The 16,977-nt window shown below is 51.2% G+C and overlaps 1 protein-coding gene across 7 annotated transcripts in view; it reads left to right on the forward strand.

Moving 5' to 3' along the window:
- The window catches only part of LOC119443176 (ras-associated and pleckstrin homology domains-containing protein 1), a 170,840-nt gene that overhangs the window by 47,927 nt on the left and 105,936 nt on the right, over positions 1–16,977 (forward strand). For all 7 annotated transcript variants that reach the window (XM_049662615.1, XM_049662617.1, XM_037708339.2 and 4 more), the window contains exon 2: positions 8,552–8,641. In XM_049662615.1, the coding sequence (XP_049518572.1) occupies positions 8,616–8,641 (26 nt within the window). In that variant the 5' untranslated portion in view covers positions 8,552–8,615. The remainder of the gene's footprint in view (positions 1–8,551; positions 8,642–16,977) is intronic.

Consider the following 16,977-nt stretch of genomic DNA (forward strand, 5'->3'; position numbering starts at 1 on the left):
TCATGAACAGACTGCTGCCACAGCGCGGTTCAAAGGGCACCCTCAAGCATTCCCCGCTGGTGGTTTCCCGAACGCCGACGCCATGCTCGCGGCCCATCAAATTGGTGAAGAAAGCTTTCTGCAGATGATTAAGATACGTCCGCACTAGCGACAGAAACGCACACCGAGCGCGGCAGACGTTCCATTCGATACTTCTCGTCAAAACGCTTGTTCTGTTCAGCCGTCTTTCATCGAAGGTGTTAGTGTTTCACTGCGCCACCGCCGGTCACGTTCAGGGATGACGGATACGGACGAGCAACTAATTTGTTCTTGTGCGATGCCGACGTGCCAGAAAGCTGACGAGAAGGTTTTGGGTACACACTCTCCGGTTTGCGTGCAACTCCTTCTCCTCGAAATCTTCACTTTCACTTTATTACCTTAAATACCCCTTTGGAGCTCGAGTGGTTAATAAAATAAATATTAGAAACAGGCACTCATTTTGAAATATATGGGTGAAAACAGCTTCGGTAAAGGCAGATGGGTTTGTGATGGCTGCAATGGCGGGTGGAAGGCCGTTCCAGCCCCTTGCTGCTCGAATAAAATATGCTTGAAAAGTGCTGGTCCGGGCACGTGCAACTTAAGAGGATGACGGGTGCGATGAGATAAGGGGGCGTGATGTACGGTGCTGGGTGATTAAGGGAGCTGCAAAAAAAAAAAAAAAATGAGCGCAAGAGAGAGAGGGTGGCAACCTGTCGACCGAAAGAAAGCGTTTCCGAGCCAGATTCCGCTTTCAACGATGATATCGTACGAATATGAATAATGAATAAACCTAGTAGTACGATTTTGTACAGACTCGAGTGCATTTATGATATAAATTTGGTGCAGGTTCCAGATGGGAGATGCAGAGTCAAGTGTCGATCGTACAAATGATTTATAGGCTAGTGCTTTCACTTGTTGTGGGGTATGACGTCGATGTCTCCAAAGAAATCCCAGTGATATGTTAGTAGTGTGCAAGCGCCAGGACAGATCACAAGATCGAGTGACGCCGAGGTATTTGAGTGAGTGGACTGGTTCTATTGGAACATTCGGCAACGGAATAGGTAAATGTGAGGGGCTTACGGCAGCGAGGGAAATACACAAGTTTACATTTGTTAGGATTTAGGTTCATTAGCCAGCGATTATACCGTTCTTGTACGTTATTAAGGTCGTTTTGGATGAATGTGTGGTCAAATGTGTTGGTAACTTGGCGGTAGATTTCACAATCACTTGCAAACATACGAATGTTACATGATACATGTGTTGGTAGATCGTTAATATAAATTAAAGAACGAAGCGGTCCTAAGACGGATCCTTGCAGGGACGTCTGATCTTACGGGGAGTCTGCTAGAATAATGGTTATTCACGAAAACAAACTGAAAGCGACGTTGGATTTTTCATACAAACAGGCATATGCGCGCGCACTGTCTCCAAAACGGCTTCCATTGCGAAGCCACTTCTTTCTCGGCGTCTCGATAGCGGTATGGGAAGGCTTAACGAAAACGGACTTATTGGCTGAATATGGCCTCTGAGATTTTACGGCGTGCGTGTCAGTGCTGGATCTCGGAGGCTATACATTATGATTATGTGCTTGCAAGACAGGCGGCGCCACAGCTGCGCTGCTCGCTTCTGATTGGTGCTCGTTTTGCGGCTGCCGCGAAAAATGGCTCTCGCACCCATCCTAGCAGTTGCCGTGCGTTGGTGCCGCTTTTCGTGAACCTTAATTTGCCGTTCGCATGGAGGAAGGAAAAAGATAGGAGGGATCCTACCGCAACGCGATTGACGCCGACTGTGGTGGCCCAACACGTGGTGAAAACGTCAGAGCACGGAGGATACGTCAGAGCGCCCGGTAGGTTTTAACGGGACAGCGTTAAGGGCCCGGTGTCGTAGAAAATCCGGCGTCGGCGTGAATGTCGGCGTCCGTGTCGGAGAAAATCATCCCGAACCACCCCGACCGCGCAGGCCCTCCGCGTGGCGCAAGGTGTTAGTGAATAAAATTGAATTTCTCACAGTGAAATCCGTTAGAAAAATGGTAAGGTATGACTTAACCACAACCTACAGACATGGTGGGGTCGGACTGTAATTTGAATGTACGAGAACACATAATTCTGTTACGAGGAAACTCAAACACAAACCCCTTTTCCAACATTTCTACCATACCAACAGCGGCGCGCTCGGGTAGGCTACTTGCAAAAATCTTATCCAGATGGCGCTCGCATCCTCAGCAGGTCAAATAGCTGACCCGTAAAATAGCGAGGGATTGTGGGATGCGCCGTCTGCTAGCTGTTTCCGGTTCGAGTCAGCGCAGCCGCCGCTTCGCCGTTGAAGTCCATTGATGCGCTTGCAGTCCGTTCTTCTTTCTGGGGTTTTACGTGCCAAAACCAGTTCTGATTATGAGGCACGCCGTAGTGGAGGGCTCCGGATTAATTTTGAACGCATGGGGTTCTTTAACATGTACTACAACGCAAACACACGGGTGTTTTCGCATTTCGCCTCCATCGAAATGCGACTGCCGCGACCGGGGATTTGATCCCCCGTGCTCAGCAGCGCAACGCCTTAGCTGACTGAGCCACTTGCGCTTGCAGTCCGGCTTTGTCCCACTCGAAGATTACCCGGTTGCAGGTGCCTAGCAAAACCATCGTCGGCTGTTCAGCCGTTGGCTGCTCAAATTCAAGCATTAAAGGTGAACGCATGTAACTACTGCCTTGCACCAACCCTTGCTGAGTCAGCTGTGCACAAGCATCAGAGGAATGGCTGCCACTTCCAAAACTGTAACAAGGCAGAGACCATCCGTGAAGAAAAAGAAAATGAATGTACAGTGCAACTTATCAGGCGGCGATTAGCTGTTAAGGGCCGACAAAGAATGATTCCCCAAGATATTTTTTTTCTCTAACATTGACTCTGGCAACCAGAACTATTTCAGTACTCGCATGCTCATATAGAGGTATTATGAAACGAGGTTTTACGGCGCGAATTTAAGCGGGACTCAGCGATATACATACATAATGCTCGTAACCAACTAGCCCTCCTTAGCTTCTTCAGCAGAGATAGAGATAATGCATAGGCCGTAATATGACGGCGATACGGCCATTGTTGACAAAAAAGCGAGAACGTCTAACTACGTACCACTTCAAATGAACCTAGACTTTAGACCGAGAAATGCTGTTGACAGCGCGCAAAGTTATCATTTTCAGCGCTAGCTGCACCATTATACCGACAATATCGGTTTTATTGCGATAGCAATTATATGGACACTTCAAACGGATTTCTGCCGTCGGCGTCGCCGTCGGCGTCGCCGTGAGGTTCCGTATAGATAAAATCTTCGCCGCGCGCCGTATGCCCCAGAGGCAGCGTGCGGGGACGCGCGCTATCACGGAGAGCGAACGCACTCAATCTCCCACGCGCAAGCAAGAAAGCGGAAAGCCAGCGCCGGAGGGAGCAGGGGGGGGGGGGGGGGGCACTTCTCTGCCAACAACCGCGCTCGTCGCTCGTCCGCACAGTCTCTTATCTCTCCCACGCGCAAGCAAGGAAGCAGGAAGCCAGCGCCGGAAGGAGCGGGGGGGGGGGGGGGGGGGCGTCAGCCGGGAGCAACCAACCAAACCCCCAAGACCAATCAGCAAGTGCCACATCCACCCAAGACATCACAGGCGTCACAGAAGACGTCATCCAAGACACCCGACCAGGGCGCCCCCGTGTTCCAAGCCGGGGAATTTCCACCCCTGACCTCTGGCGGTGCCCCCAGGCAGCCAGCAAAGAAGAGATCCTCTCAGGTAGGCAGCTGGGCGGGGGCCGCCTCCTCCTCTCGCTCTCCCTCCCCCACCTCCTCCCCCGAATTCCTCGTGCTCAAACAAGAGCTCGCAGCGCTCCGGGCACAGAACGCGCAGCTTCTAGTCAAAATAGCCACTTTGGAGGCAGGTAGTACGCCCTCCACCCCCGCGTCACCACCCCCTCCCCTCCCCAAAATTACCGTCGCCGTTCCGGAACCTAAGCCCATGTGCGTCGCTCCGTCCGTCTCGGAGCCCTCTAACACTGAACAGCGTTTTCAGGCTATTGAAAGCGCTATGACTGCTCTGGTGACATAACTCACCACCATGAGCAAAAGCATCGAAAATCTCTCCAATAGCGTCACCCATCAGGTGACGAGTAACATTAAGACTTGGCTCCAGGACACCAACCCTCGCAGCCGCAGGGCTAGTCCCCTCAAGGACGTTAACCGCCCCTCTAAATTTTCTTATACCAACGACCTCGCCGAACTCTCTGAGGACTCCGAATCCCTACTTGCACAAGGCACCAACGTAGGGGCCGAGTCCATCCCAGCCACCCCAAATTCTCAGTATGGCGGTAGCACCTAAACGCTTACCCCCATCGCGCAACCGAAAACCTCAACTACTTTCTCTAATTCAGTGGAACTGTAGAGGCTTCAAGGATAGGGCCAAACGGGCCAATTTCAGCCTCTATCTCGAAACCTTCGAACACCTGTGCGCGGTCGTTTGCCTTCAAGAGCCCGGCAACGCCGTGCGCCTCACAGGCTATAACACTTTTCAGCGGGACCCATTCACCTGCCTTCTTGTACATAAAACCTTAACTGCACAAGAAGTCGACCTCGACCTCTCAATACCCTACTCGTACACCATGGTCACAATCCTTCCCCTGCGCAGAGCCGACCCCCCGGTGCACATCCTTAACATTTACTGCCGACCTAAACTCAAGAAGATCACTTTCGCTGACACCTTCACCAGGGCGCTGAAGATCGCAGGGCGCGATCCCCTCCTAATAGTGGGCGACTTCAACGCCCCTAGCAGGCTTTGGGGCTATCGCAAGGAAGAGATGCGTGGAAGGAAACTCGCGGAGCTAACTTCCACGCTGGGCATCACTCTTCACACCGACCCTGCGCAACCAACTCGTCTAGGTAACTCTGTGACCCGGGACACCTGCCCCGACCTTACCTTCACCAAAAACATCAAACACGCAGACTGGGTCAATACTGAGGAAACCCTCGGCAGCGACCACTGCATTCTCAACACCACACTCTCAACACGACCCCTACAACGTTCCATCACACAGGCTCACCTACCCAACTGGGACGCCTTCCGACAGTCCGTACCTGTCTCTCCCATCATTCACAATGGTTATTCCCAGTGGGCCCAATCCATACTCCAAACACTAAGACAACACGAGACCGCAATACAACTCACGGACAGCCATCCGGACGTGGATAACCATCTCTTCCATCTTTGGGAGGCCCGTCGCAGCCTCACAAAGAGATGGCGCCGACAAAAACACAACCGCAAACTCCGCATGCGGATACTGGATCTCACCCAGAAGGCGGCCGAGTACGCTGCCCAGCTCACCGATTCAAATTGGGTTGGCCGATGTAATACTGCCGCCAGGCAAATGTCTGGCCGCAATACATGGAGACTCTTCCGTAGTCTCATCGACCCCGCGCAAACGCGAGGCGAGGCACAAAGACATCTACATCGAGCCTTTCACAATTTTCAGGGCTCCACAACACAGCTAGCTCTCTCGCTCCGGGACCGCTATCACTGCACTGAGCAGGACCCGCGGGGCCCCGAGTATCACTACGCAGGCAGGGAGAACTCGGAACTGGACGCTCCTTTTCAGTTACACGACCTCCGTGCGGCTCTTGCCAAAATGAGGCGGGGCACGGCTCCCGGGCGAGACAAACTCACCGTTAAAGTCCTAGCAAACCTACCCGATACTGCACACCAGTCGCTTCTCGAATACATCAATGTTATCTGGTCCGGAGAAACACCCCTCCCCCTAGATTGGAAAACATCTCTAGTAACCTTCATACCAAAGGCAGGGAAACCCATCAACACTGATAACCTTAGACCCATTTCTCTTACTTCCTGTGCGGGGAAGCTAATGGAAACTATGGTCAGGGATCGTCTCTCCTCCTACTTGGAAGAGCGTAACACTTTCGCTGACTCTATGTACGGCTTCAGACCCAACAAATCTGCACAGGACATACTCCTACAACTACACCACGAAGTCCTCACTCCCATAGAACACCCCCACAATGACAAGATCATTCTAGCGCTTGACCTTAAGGGAGCCTTCGATAACGTTAAGCACGAAGTCATCCTAGCTCACCTCAGTGCCACTAACTGTGGCGATCGCACTTTCAACTATATTCGAAATTTTCTCACTGACAGAGCTGCATACATTCGCATCCAAGATCAGGAATACGGCCCTTACCCACTGGGCACGCGAGGCACACCACAGGGCGCTGTGTTGTCGCCTCTCATTTTCAACTTAGCTATGGTACAGCTCCCGGCCCGGCTGGATGCTGTCGACGGGGTAAAGCATGCGCTTTATGCCGACGACATCACCCTGTGGGCCACAGACGGCAACCTGGGCAACATGGAGGACAGCCTGCAAGCCGCAGCCCATATAGTGGACGAATATGCGGCATACTGCGGCCTCCAATGTTCCCCACAGAAGTCAGAATTCGTGCACATTCGGCCCATGCCGAAGTGCACTTCGTCCATTAACCTTTCCCTACATAGTGGACCCATTAACGAGGCACAGGAGATCCGTGTCCTTGGACTCCACGTACACAAACACCGCCGAGTAGAGACAACACTTCACAAACTCCGTAAGGTTGGAGAACAGGTGGGCTGCATGGTCCGCCGTGTTTCCAACAAGCGGGGGGGGGGGGTCTCAAAAGCAAGGATGCGCTTCGTCTCGCCCAAGCTTTTGTCACGAGTCGCATCTTGTATGCTACTCCGTACCTGCACTTACGGAAACACGATGAAGATTTTTTGGAGGTCACCCTCCGCAAAATCATCAAGCGAGCCCTAGATCTCCCCATCTCCACCTCCAATGCGAGACTTCTTGCCTTGGGGGTCGTCAACACCTACCGGGAGCTTCGGGAGGCTCACTTGACAAATCAATACACCCGCTTGGCGCAGACCCCGTCAGGCAGACGACTCCTAGATCGCCTACACATCAGGCATGAATTCCACACACAGGAGCGGGTACGAGTGCCCGAACACTGGAAATACGCGATACATGTTCGACCCCTCCCCACCAATATGTCCCATGAGTCACACACTGGTCGCCGGGAGGCGCGGGCTCTTGCCCTCCGACGCCACTACGGCTCCAAACAAAGCGTATTTTACACGGACATCGCCGGCCCTTACCATGGGGGTTGGTATACGGCCGCCGTAGTCCACCAAGACAGGCAGGTGGATGGTCTCTCCTTCTGTGCACCCAATGCTACCCATGCTGAAGAGGTGGCCATAGCCCTAGCTATCTCACATGACGCTTCCAAAACCATCATATCTGACTCCAGAGGAGCCTGTCGAAATTTCCAGCTGGGATGGATCTCACCCCTAGCTGCTCAAATTCTTCGACCTTGCCCGCGGGTAGGTGATCCCTCTCCCCGCTCACTAATCTGGACCCCCGGCCATCAGGAATTCACAGGCAATGAGGCAGCCCATGCTGCCGCCCGCGCACTCATTCCCCGGGCAACTGCCTCCTCCACCGATGACCACTCTGATCCAGAATATAATCCTCCTCTTCTCACTTTTAAAGACATAACTACCCATTATCGGGACTCTCACCGCCGCTTTCCTGCGCTCTGCAAAGGGCTCAAGAAGGCGGACGAGAGAATTCTTCTTCGCCTATTCACGAATACGCTACTGTGCCCGGCAGTACTCAAACACTTCGACTCTTCCTTTTCCGGCCTCTGCCAGTACTGTGGGGAGGTGGCTGACACTTACCACATGGTATGGGCATGCCAACTCAATCCTTCTCTAACCCCCAACCCCAACCCAACCCGAGAGGACTGGGAGGCGGCCCTGCTCGGCTGCCTGGACCTTCCGGCTCAACAGGCCATGGTCCAGCGTGTCACGACAGCGGCCACGACCAATGGGGTCCCTGAATAGGGACTCCACCTAGTATTGTAGGGAGCTGGCCCACTAAGGGCTGGTTTTCCCGAACAACCTCTGTGTAAATAACACCTTAATAAATGTTTACCACCACCACCACCGTCACGCAGGAGCAGAGCCGTAAGCAGTAATGTACGCATCACCGTTAGTTGTGTAGAGCATTTAATTAACCACTTTATACTAAAGCTCCGCTTCACATAGATTCCAACATGTACGAATTGGATCTGCATGATTGTTTTTCTTTCTTTCTTTTTTTTTTTTTTTTCGTTTTCCGATGGCCAAGTGCACGTGATAAATGACTGCACCGGGAACTGGGCTTACTGCTGTTCTTCAAATACGAACTGGGCGAATATTATCGCAAGATTGGTATAGAATAACCCTACTATTATCGCTGGCCTCGTGGTTTTTGGTGGTGCCTTTTCCCAGCAACAAAGATGTTGAGGGCGTCAGTGCAGACACGTGTAACGTTTGCCCCGATCACGATGCGTTAATTGGCGAGGGTGCATGCCCGGAGGGATATTATGCAATTAAAATCCTGTCATTTCGTTCATGTATAGCAGACGTGGGAAATTCCTACATGTAGCGCGGTAGTGCTCAGCCGTGAACGCTTTCTCTTTCAGGCTGTCTCGAACCTGGCTGCGCGGCCTGGCCGCATTGGTCGCCCGCTTCTGCTGCTGAAGAAGCATGCCTCGCCCTCAGTCTTTCGTCAAGTGAGTGCTGATTTAGAGGTGTACACGCGAGAATTGCAGCGTTTTTTTCCACTGAGAAAAGGTATAGTTCATCGTAACCGTTGTGTATAATGCAGCGATAAAATGGCCCATCCAAAACTGTATTTTAGCGGGAAATTGCGCCGAGCCCGCGCCTGAGAAAGCACAAGAATGAAAGTACCATTGATGCTGTGTCGCTAGTGCAACCGAAACCAGTGGCGCACCGATGGAGGGGTTCGGTGTTATAACTCACCCCGAGGCCGAGTTAACCCTCCCCCCACACGCGTCCAGCCCCACCAGTCCAACGTGTGCCTTCAGTGCTCTGTTCACATCGTCATTACAATTCAGGAGGTGGCTTGAGGTTGAATTTTACTGTTTTACAAAAACACTCTAGGTCCGTTCGATTCGCCTTCACCACTGTGAACCAGTTCACGGCGGTTCACGAGAAGTTAACAAATTGTGCAGCTCGATTTCTGCGGTGCAGGCACAGAGCGACACTGGAAACTAATGCCAAGGTGCAAACGCGGTGCAGGCGTTATGTCCGACTAATGTGCACGGAGTGCGTAAGTTTGAGAGGTCCTGAACTGCAGGTATGGTTGCCTTCTGGGGCGTAAATACACACCACACTACCGTAGATACATCAGACGTGCATAAGCGGGGTTGTAATGGTGCTCTCGACCGTGTGCTGCGTCGTCTGCTGCGCTGCTGCTTCGCACCTGTACGCCTGCACCAAGGCGGCACCGACGATGGAGTGGGTGCAGCAAAATCATGAACCAGCCCTGCACCTTTCCTGCACCGTTCCTGCACCTTTTGAAATGAACGGCGTGGTTCAGTGGGCGACATTGCTGCACCACCGAAACGAGTGGGTGCAGCACCTCGCGAACTGGTTCAGGCGGTGCAGGCAAATCGAACGTTCCTTCTGTATCATTGTCTTGTATTTATTCATTTACCCTTAAATTACTTTGAGTAAAACGCTGAAGAAATGAACACCATCATCACCCTTCGTGTCATTATTATTATAATCATTGGGAATTTTATTTGCTGCTTTGGCTTAAGCAGGGAAATTGCATATTATGCAATGAGCTTGCTCCCCCCCCCCCACCACCACCACAAAAATTCAACCCCCCCTGGCAGAGATCCTGGGTGCGCTACTGACCTAAACCTAAAGCTCCTATAAGTCAACGAAAGGCCCGCCCCCATTCGCTGTTTCCACGCTTTCGTCAGCCTTTGTTGAGTTTCTCTCCGGCGGATATTCCATTGAGCTGCCGCTGCATGACAGTCTTGTTGCTCTTCCTGTTTTGTGCAGCGCTTGTCGCTTGGCGATCCTGCATTCTTGTTCGCTCTCCAGGCTATTGAACATTATTTTTGTCTTCTGCATATTCATCTTCAACCCAATTCTTACACTTTCTCGATTAAGGTCCTCAATCATTTGTTGTAATTCGTCTCCATTGTTGCTGAATAGGACAATGTCATCTGCAAACCGAAGGTTGCTGACATATTCGCCGTTGATCCTCACTCCTAAGCCTTCCCAGTCTAAGAGCTTGAATACTTCTTCTAAGCATGCAGTGAATAGCATTGGAGAGATTGTGTCTCCTTGCCTGACCCCTTTCTTGATAGGTAACTTTCTACTTTTCTTGTGGAGAACCAAGGTTGCTGTGCAATCCTTGTAGATATTTGCCAATATATTCACGTATGCATCCTGTACTCCTTGGTTGCATAATGCCTCTATGACTGCTGATATCTCTACTGAATCAAATGCTTTGTCATAATCTATGAAAGCCATATAGAGAGGTTGATTGTACTCTGCAGATTTCTCTATTACCTGATTGATGACATGGATTTGATCCATCATAGAATATCTCTTCCTGAAGCCAGCCTGTTCTCTTTCTTGGTTGGCTGAAGTCAAGTGTTGCCCTGATTCTTTTTGAAGTTGCCTTGGTGAATATTTTATACAGTACTGAAAGCAAGCTAATGGGTCTGTAATTTTTCAATTCTTTAACGTCTCCCTTCTTATGGATGAGTATAATGTTGGTGTTCTTCCAGCTTTCTGGTACATTTGGAAGTCGTGAGGCATTGCGTATAAAGGGCCGCAAGCTTTTCAAGTATATCACCTCTATCCTTGATTAAATCGACTGTTATTCCATCTTCTCCAGCAGCTTTTCCCCTGGTCATGTCATTCATGGCCCTTCTAACTTCAAGCTAGTTCTATAAGGGGCATCTGTATCCTGTTCATCACTACTTCGAATGAAAGTAGCTTGGCTGCTCTAGGCACTGTAAAGCTCAGTATAGAATTCTTCCGCTACTTTTACTATGTCATCAAAATAGCTGATGATAGTACGCTGCTTATCTTTCAGTGCATACATTTTGCCTTGTCCTATGCCTAGTTTTCTTCTCACTGAGTTCATGCTGCGTCCATATTTTACAGGTTCCTCAATCTTTTCCACGTTATAATTTAGGATATCCCTTACTTTTTTCCTGTTGATCAGTTTCGACGGTTCAGCAAATTCTATGTGATCTCTCGAGTTTGAAACTTTCATGTTTTGCCATTTCGTTAGTAGGTCCTTTGTTACTTGGGTACTTTGGAGAGCTTACCTACTGGTTGCCTTGGTGCATTACCTCCCACTTCAATTGCTGCTTCTGAGATCAACTTGTTACGGTTTCATTCATTACCTCTATGTTCTCTTTATCTTCCTGTTCTAAAGCTGCATATTTATTTGTGAGCACCAGCCTGAATTGGTCTGTTGTTACCCTTACTGCGCCTAGGTTGGCCTGTTTTTTCATCACTAACTTTGTTGTTTCTCACTTCAAATTGAGAGAAATCCTAGACCTGAATAACCTATGGTCACTGTACTTTACCCTACCTAACACTTCTACATCCTGCACTATGCTGGGATAGGCAGAGATTATGAAATCTATTTCATTCCTTGTTGTTCCATTAGGGCTTTTCCAGGTCCACTTCCTGTTGCTGCGTTTCCTGAAGAATGTATTCATTATTCGGAGCCTATTCCTTTCCGCGAATTCTACCAACATCTCTCCTCTAGTGTTCCTAGAATCGATGCCGTAGTTGCCAATTGATTGCTCGCCTGGCTGCTTTTCCCCACTTTTGCATTGAAGTCGCCCATGACTTCAGTATACGGAGTTTGTACTTTTCTCATCGCTAATTCAACATCTTCATAAAACTTCTATTTCTTCATCATCGTGACTGGAGGTTGGGGCGTAGGCTTGTACAACCTTCATTCTATACCTCCTATTCAGCTTTATTACGACGACTGCTACCCTCTCATTAATGCTGTAGAATTCATCAATGTTGCCCGCTATGTCTTTATGGACTATAAATCCGACTCCGAATTCTCTCCTATCTGGAAGACCTATGTAGCAGAGGACGTGGCCGTTAGTCAGCACTGTGTACGTGTACGGCTCACCTCACTAAGGCCAACAATATCCCAGGCTGATAATTCTTCAAGTAGCCCTGGTAAGCTAGCCTGATCCGCCGCCTAAAATAGTTATTCTTCTGTCCGCGGGCGCGATCCGCCAGAGCCTAGCCATATACAGCTTCTCGGTAAAAATTGTGCGGGAACCAGCGGCCATCACTGTCATTGTAAACAAATAGCCGAACGGTTCGAGAACGCTATATTCGCTTTAATGAACGGACACTAAAGGAAAATATCAGGTCCAGTTTGATTAAAATATTAGGCTTCTGTAACAACGAATTCGTCATTCGTAGCGAGAACAGAGCTTTTTAAGCTCTGGTGTGGAGCCACCGGTGTGGAGCCACCGGTGTGGCGCCACCAAAACTCGGTGTGGCGCCAGCTTTCGTGGTACCTTTCATGTGACGTCAGCACCGACTGATTCGCAGAACGCGGCATAGTAGGAGAGGCCACATGGGGTACGTCAACTCGTTCGTATTGGCGCGGTTCAAATTGCGGAGCCACAGCTGGTCCTTCGGCGGCAATTTTCTGCGCAACAAAGTGACACATGAGGAGGAATACTGCTCGGCTCAATATTTTCCTTTAGTGTCCGTTTGAAGGCGATTATTTGTTGCAGTGATGATATTTGTGTAGCGCTCAGGGGCGTAGCCAGAAATTTTTTTCGGGGGGGGGTTCATCGGCCCGACCGGGGGGGGGGGGGGGGGGGGCAAGCGTCCGCTTTCCTCTACGTGACGTGATCGATAATAAATATCGGTAGTTTAAGCACCCTCTATGTATGTATATCAAAGACATGGGACCCCCCCTCCCCCCTCGCGTGTGTGTGTGCTAGAGCACTGCACGGGCTCGGGCTTACCCGAAAGCCCGGGCCCGTGGGCCGGGCCGGGCCGGGTAGAACTGTTTTTTCACGGGCTCGGGCTGGGCTCGGACACGGCGTGTGCTTTTTGACCCGGGCCCGGGCCGGGCTCATGCTTTCTGGTGGTGTGCATGTAACGTGCAGTGAGTTATTCTCGGGCGACTCAACTCTGAAAAACATTATTTTTCGGTCACGGGCCGGGTTCGGGCCAGTTTAGAGTCGGGCTCGGGCCGGGCTCGGGCCTAAGGTAAAGGGGTGGCGGGCCGGGTCGGGCGGGTAACGTAGATTATTTCCGGGCCCGGGCCGGGCCCGGGTCTCACCATAAAAGTTTTGATCGGGCTCGGGCGGGCCACCCAACGTAATAACGGGCCCGGGCCGGGCCCGGGCTGAAAAAATCGGCCCGTGCAGTGCTCTAGTGTGTGCTTGTGAAGAAATTAAGTAAAAAGTAATGTAAGCTCAGTAAAATACAGTAAGTACGACAGGTACAGTGGGCGTTTGGAGCAACCGTCTCTCATCGCGCCACTGAATGGACCAGTCTTCGAAAACGCATCATTGAGACGACCCGCCCGATCGGAGAAGACATCATTAATTGTTAATCTCCGTTAAGCGAGGATGGCGTCGTCCTCGTCGGGGCGAAGTGCGTTTCACAGGTCAAGGACGGCTATACATGTGAAAATGCACGTGTTACCAGGCTATACCTACTCCCATAGCAATAGCTTGTTCGCTGCGTCTTTGCGCTAGAAAACTTAAATACGCGCAAAAACGAGTAATGCTTTTTTTTACGAAGCTTTCGTCGCCTTGCATTTCCTGCGGCAAGTGCATGGGCTGCTGTGTCTTCCGCTGTGTGCGAGCGTGCAGCCGTCATTTGCCTTTACGTCATGGCATGTGTACGCATTTTAAGTAGTGCGTGCGAGTCATTTCTGCTTCACTTAGGCCGGTGCAAACAGGAAGCGGCCTTGTACCTCACAGAATCTCGACTGATTGGTGTACTAGTGATGCAGGAATGAACTCCGGTCTTGTTCAGTGCATAGTGCAGATAATCAATTTCTCAGGACGCGTGAACTCCGACGAGAACTGTCAGCGCCTGCAACAAGAGTTTACTTACGCTGTACTGCCAACATGTAATCCATGCTTGTCGGCTGTCTGTTTCGTGCATTCTGTTGCGAGTCGGTGGAATTTCACTGCTGGCATCAACCCTTTGGTGGGCACATTGCTGGTTTGGGATTCCACAACACAACAGCAACTACCAGCCTTTCGCAATTGCTGGTTGGGGATTCAGCAACACAACAGTAACTACCAGCCTTCCGTAGGGGCGCAATCGCAAACGAGAGACGTTCTGCGCTGCAGACTATGGCTACGTTCACAGTTGGGAAGCGGCAAGCGGGTGGAGAGGATAAAGCGGCCGAAAAGGCCAAAGCGGCCGCAAAATCTTTTCCGCGCATGTCCAAGTTCACATTTGTTTTGCTACCACCGCGGCCGCCGCTGCCGCTTTCGTCCACATCCATCTAGTCTGCGTACGTTTGTCGGCGTGGTGGCGCTCATTATCACATTATTTCAAGCGGTATGTTCATTCACTGACCCACCCGTCATCAAAAGTGATCATCTTGCGCAATTTCGCGTGTCATCTGCAACCTTCGGTAAATTCCTCGTTGGCGTTCTGTAATTCTCCTCACACGGGCGCGGTAGCGCTGTGTCACAGGTTGCTGCCTAGGCGTGGTTATATTTCTTTAATAGCTTTTATTTACAAGTTGTAATAACATTTCATCAATTCGTATTATTTTCGGCGCCTCCAGGACACGAAAGTGGCAACGGGAACACCAAAGCTAAAACCCGGGCTGGCCCTTTGTGTTGAGGCTCGCCAAAGCCTGCGCGTCCTTCGTGAGACCTACGCTCCCAATCTATCGTCGCGACGAGAAAAGCACCCCGCGACTTCTGCAACATACCGTGCACGTGCGAGGAGAATTATGGAGCGCCAACGAGGAATCTGCCTAACTATTGTCTGTCATGGAAGTGGAAGAAGAAATGGCTTTTATACTTCTACCTACTTGTTTTCTAGAAATGGACAATGAATAAACGGAAGACAAGAAAACCTCGGAAACGGCGGTGGTGGGTTCGCCTGGCTTTGCAAAAGCGCGAGAAGTTGGGTCACGCGACTCCGTTGGCTTCGTTGCCGCGCCTCCGGTCGCGCGACGTTGAATACTATCGCGAGTATTGCTGACAGTACGTTTTAGTACTTCTCTTGTCGTAGAGCAAGGGGTGGTTCTTGATCGCGTCGATCAGCATTGCAGCCTACACTTTTGGTGCCATGTTCAATGTTACGACCTGAAGTTTACATGCTAGTTTAGCTTCCGGTCGAGCAGAACGACTTTCCGCCACGTTTCCGCTTCGCCATGGCGAAAAAATCGGTCCGAGACCAATTTGGCTCGCCGCCTGTTTTTCTGCCTGTTTTGCCGCCTAGGCGGGCGGATTTTTGCAAGATTTTGCCGCTTCCGCCAGCTTCGAGACCAAGTTCCTACGCGAACGCGGCCTAACCGGCACCTGAAGGGAAGCGCTGGAAATGTATACCGGAAATTTCGACCACCTGGAGACTTTAACGTGCACCTAAATCTAAGTAAACGGGCCTCGAGCATTTTCGCCTTCATCTAAAAAGCGGCTGCCGCATTTGTTTTGTTGCTTCATTTGTTGCGCATTTGTTGTTTCAGAATGCGGCCGCCACATTCGCGCCCAAAACCTCACAGAGTGTCAAGGCCTTGACAAACACCGTGACAGTTTTTTTCCATATGCAGACATGATTCGCTGTAAATTACCAACCCAAACGGAAGCGCCCAGGAACGAAAGTGTGAAAGTAGCACCGGTTTCTTGAAATATGTCAGCGCGAAGCGACGAGAGCAAAGGGTGGGTTAGTGGGGGGGGGGGGGGGGCTGCAAAAAATTTCGGGGGGGGTTTGAACCCCCCCAACCCCCCCCCCTTGGCTACGCCACTGGTAGCGCTGGTCGTTTTCGTTGCGTAATGCCGTCGATAACAGTGCCGTTAACCAGTAGTGTATAGGTGGTCATTATACACCGATAGACGAGTGCCGTCCTTCGTCTCGGGGAGTCGGCGCGAGAGCATGCGCCCCTTTGCGTCGGTGCATTTTTGTGTGCACCACCACCGATGAAGGGAGATGAGACGAGATCGCCAAAATTTTGCCAGTTCCGATCCCCCGAGGAGGTGGCGAGCAGACGACGGCAGCCAGGAAGGGCCTGCAGACTTCCGGCGAAGGCGTGCACAGCTGTAGGCCACGTGACTGCATCGGTCGGGGGGGGGGGGGGGGGGGGGGGTGGCACGTATAATGTACCGCTGCTAACCGCCACTGAGCCTGCCTGGCGCGTCACGGCAGTCGTTCGGCGAGTCGATCCTGAACGCTGCTGTGGCCGCATCGATCTGGCGCGGCCACGCCCAGTCTCGCCCGTGTAGTGCGCTGTAAACACGTTTTTTTTTTATTTTTTTTTTTCGCAGCGCCATGCATTGTACCGCACTGTATATTGCACGTCCTGGTTCTGTCCCCCCCAAGTGTTGCTTTCGGATGCCCGCGCCGCCTTTGTGTAGCACAACACCGAAAGTGCACTGGGGCCCACGTTTGCTCCCGGCAGATTCAGTTTCGAAAGACGACCCGAGCATGAACGAAAGTTGTTCGATGACTAGATTATATTCAGGTGCCTGTTGATATAGGAAGTATGTTGACTATATTAACCAACCTAAACAGTGGGCAATATTCTGCGACTCAAAGGCGGCCTTGCAATGTCTTTTGTCAGCTCTTCGTCGCGGATCCTGTGAACAACTCGTGTTGGAGATAGAGAAACGCATCACCGTGTGATCGCGAAAGGACACGACGCCGTGTTCCAGTGACCGCTGGGTTATTGCGGTATCTCCGGCAACGAACGACCTCACCGTCAAATCTGCTAGGGAAGCGCATAAACGGACAAGCCTGGTTTCTAGAATACCTTTGCCGAGGACTGACCCAGCTCAGCAGCTAGCGCACCGTATGATATTTGCACAAGTGGCACACACCCGCATTC

The sequence above is a fragment of the Dermacentor silvarum genome, chromosome 2 (genome assembly GCF_013339745.2).
Source record: "Dermacentor silvarum isolate Dsil-2018 chromosome 2, BIME_Dsil_1.4, whole genome shotgun sequence".
Classification (NCBI taxonomy): Eukaryota; Metazoa; Arthropoda; class Arachnida; order Ixodida; family Ixodidae; genus Dermacentor; species Dermacentor silvarum.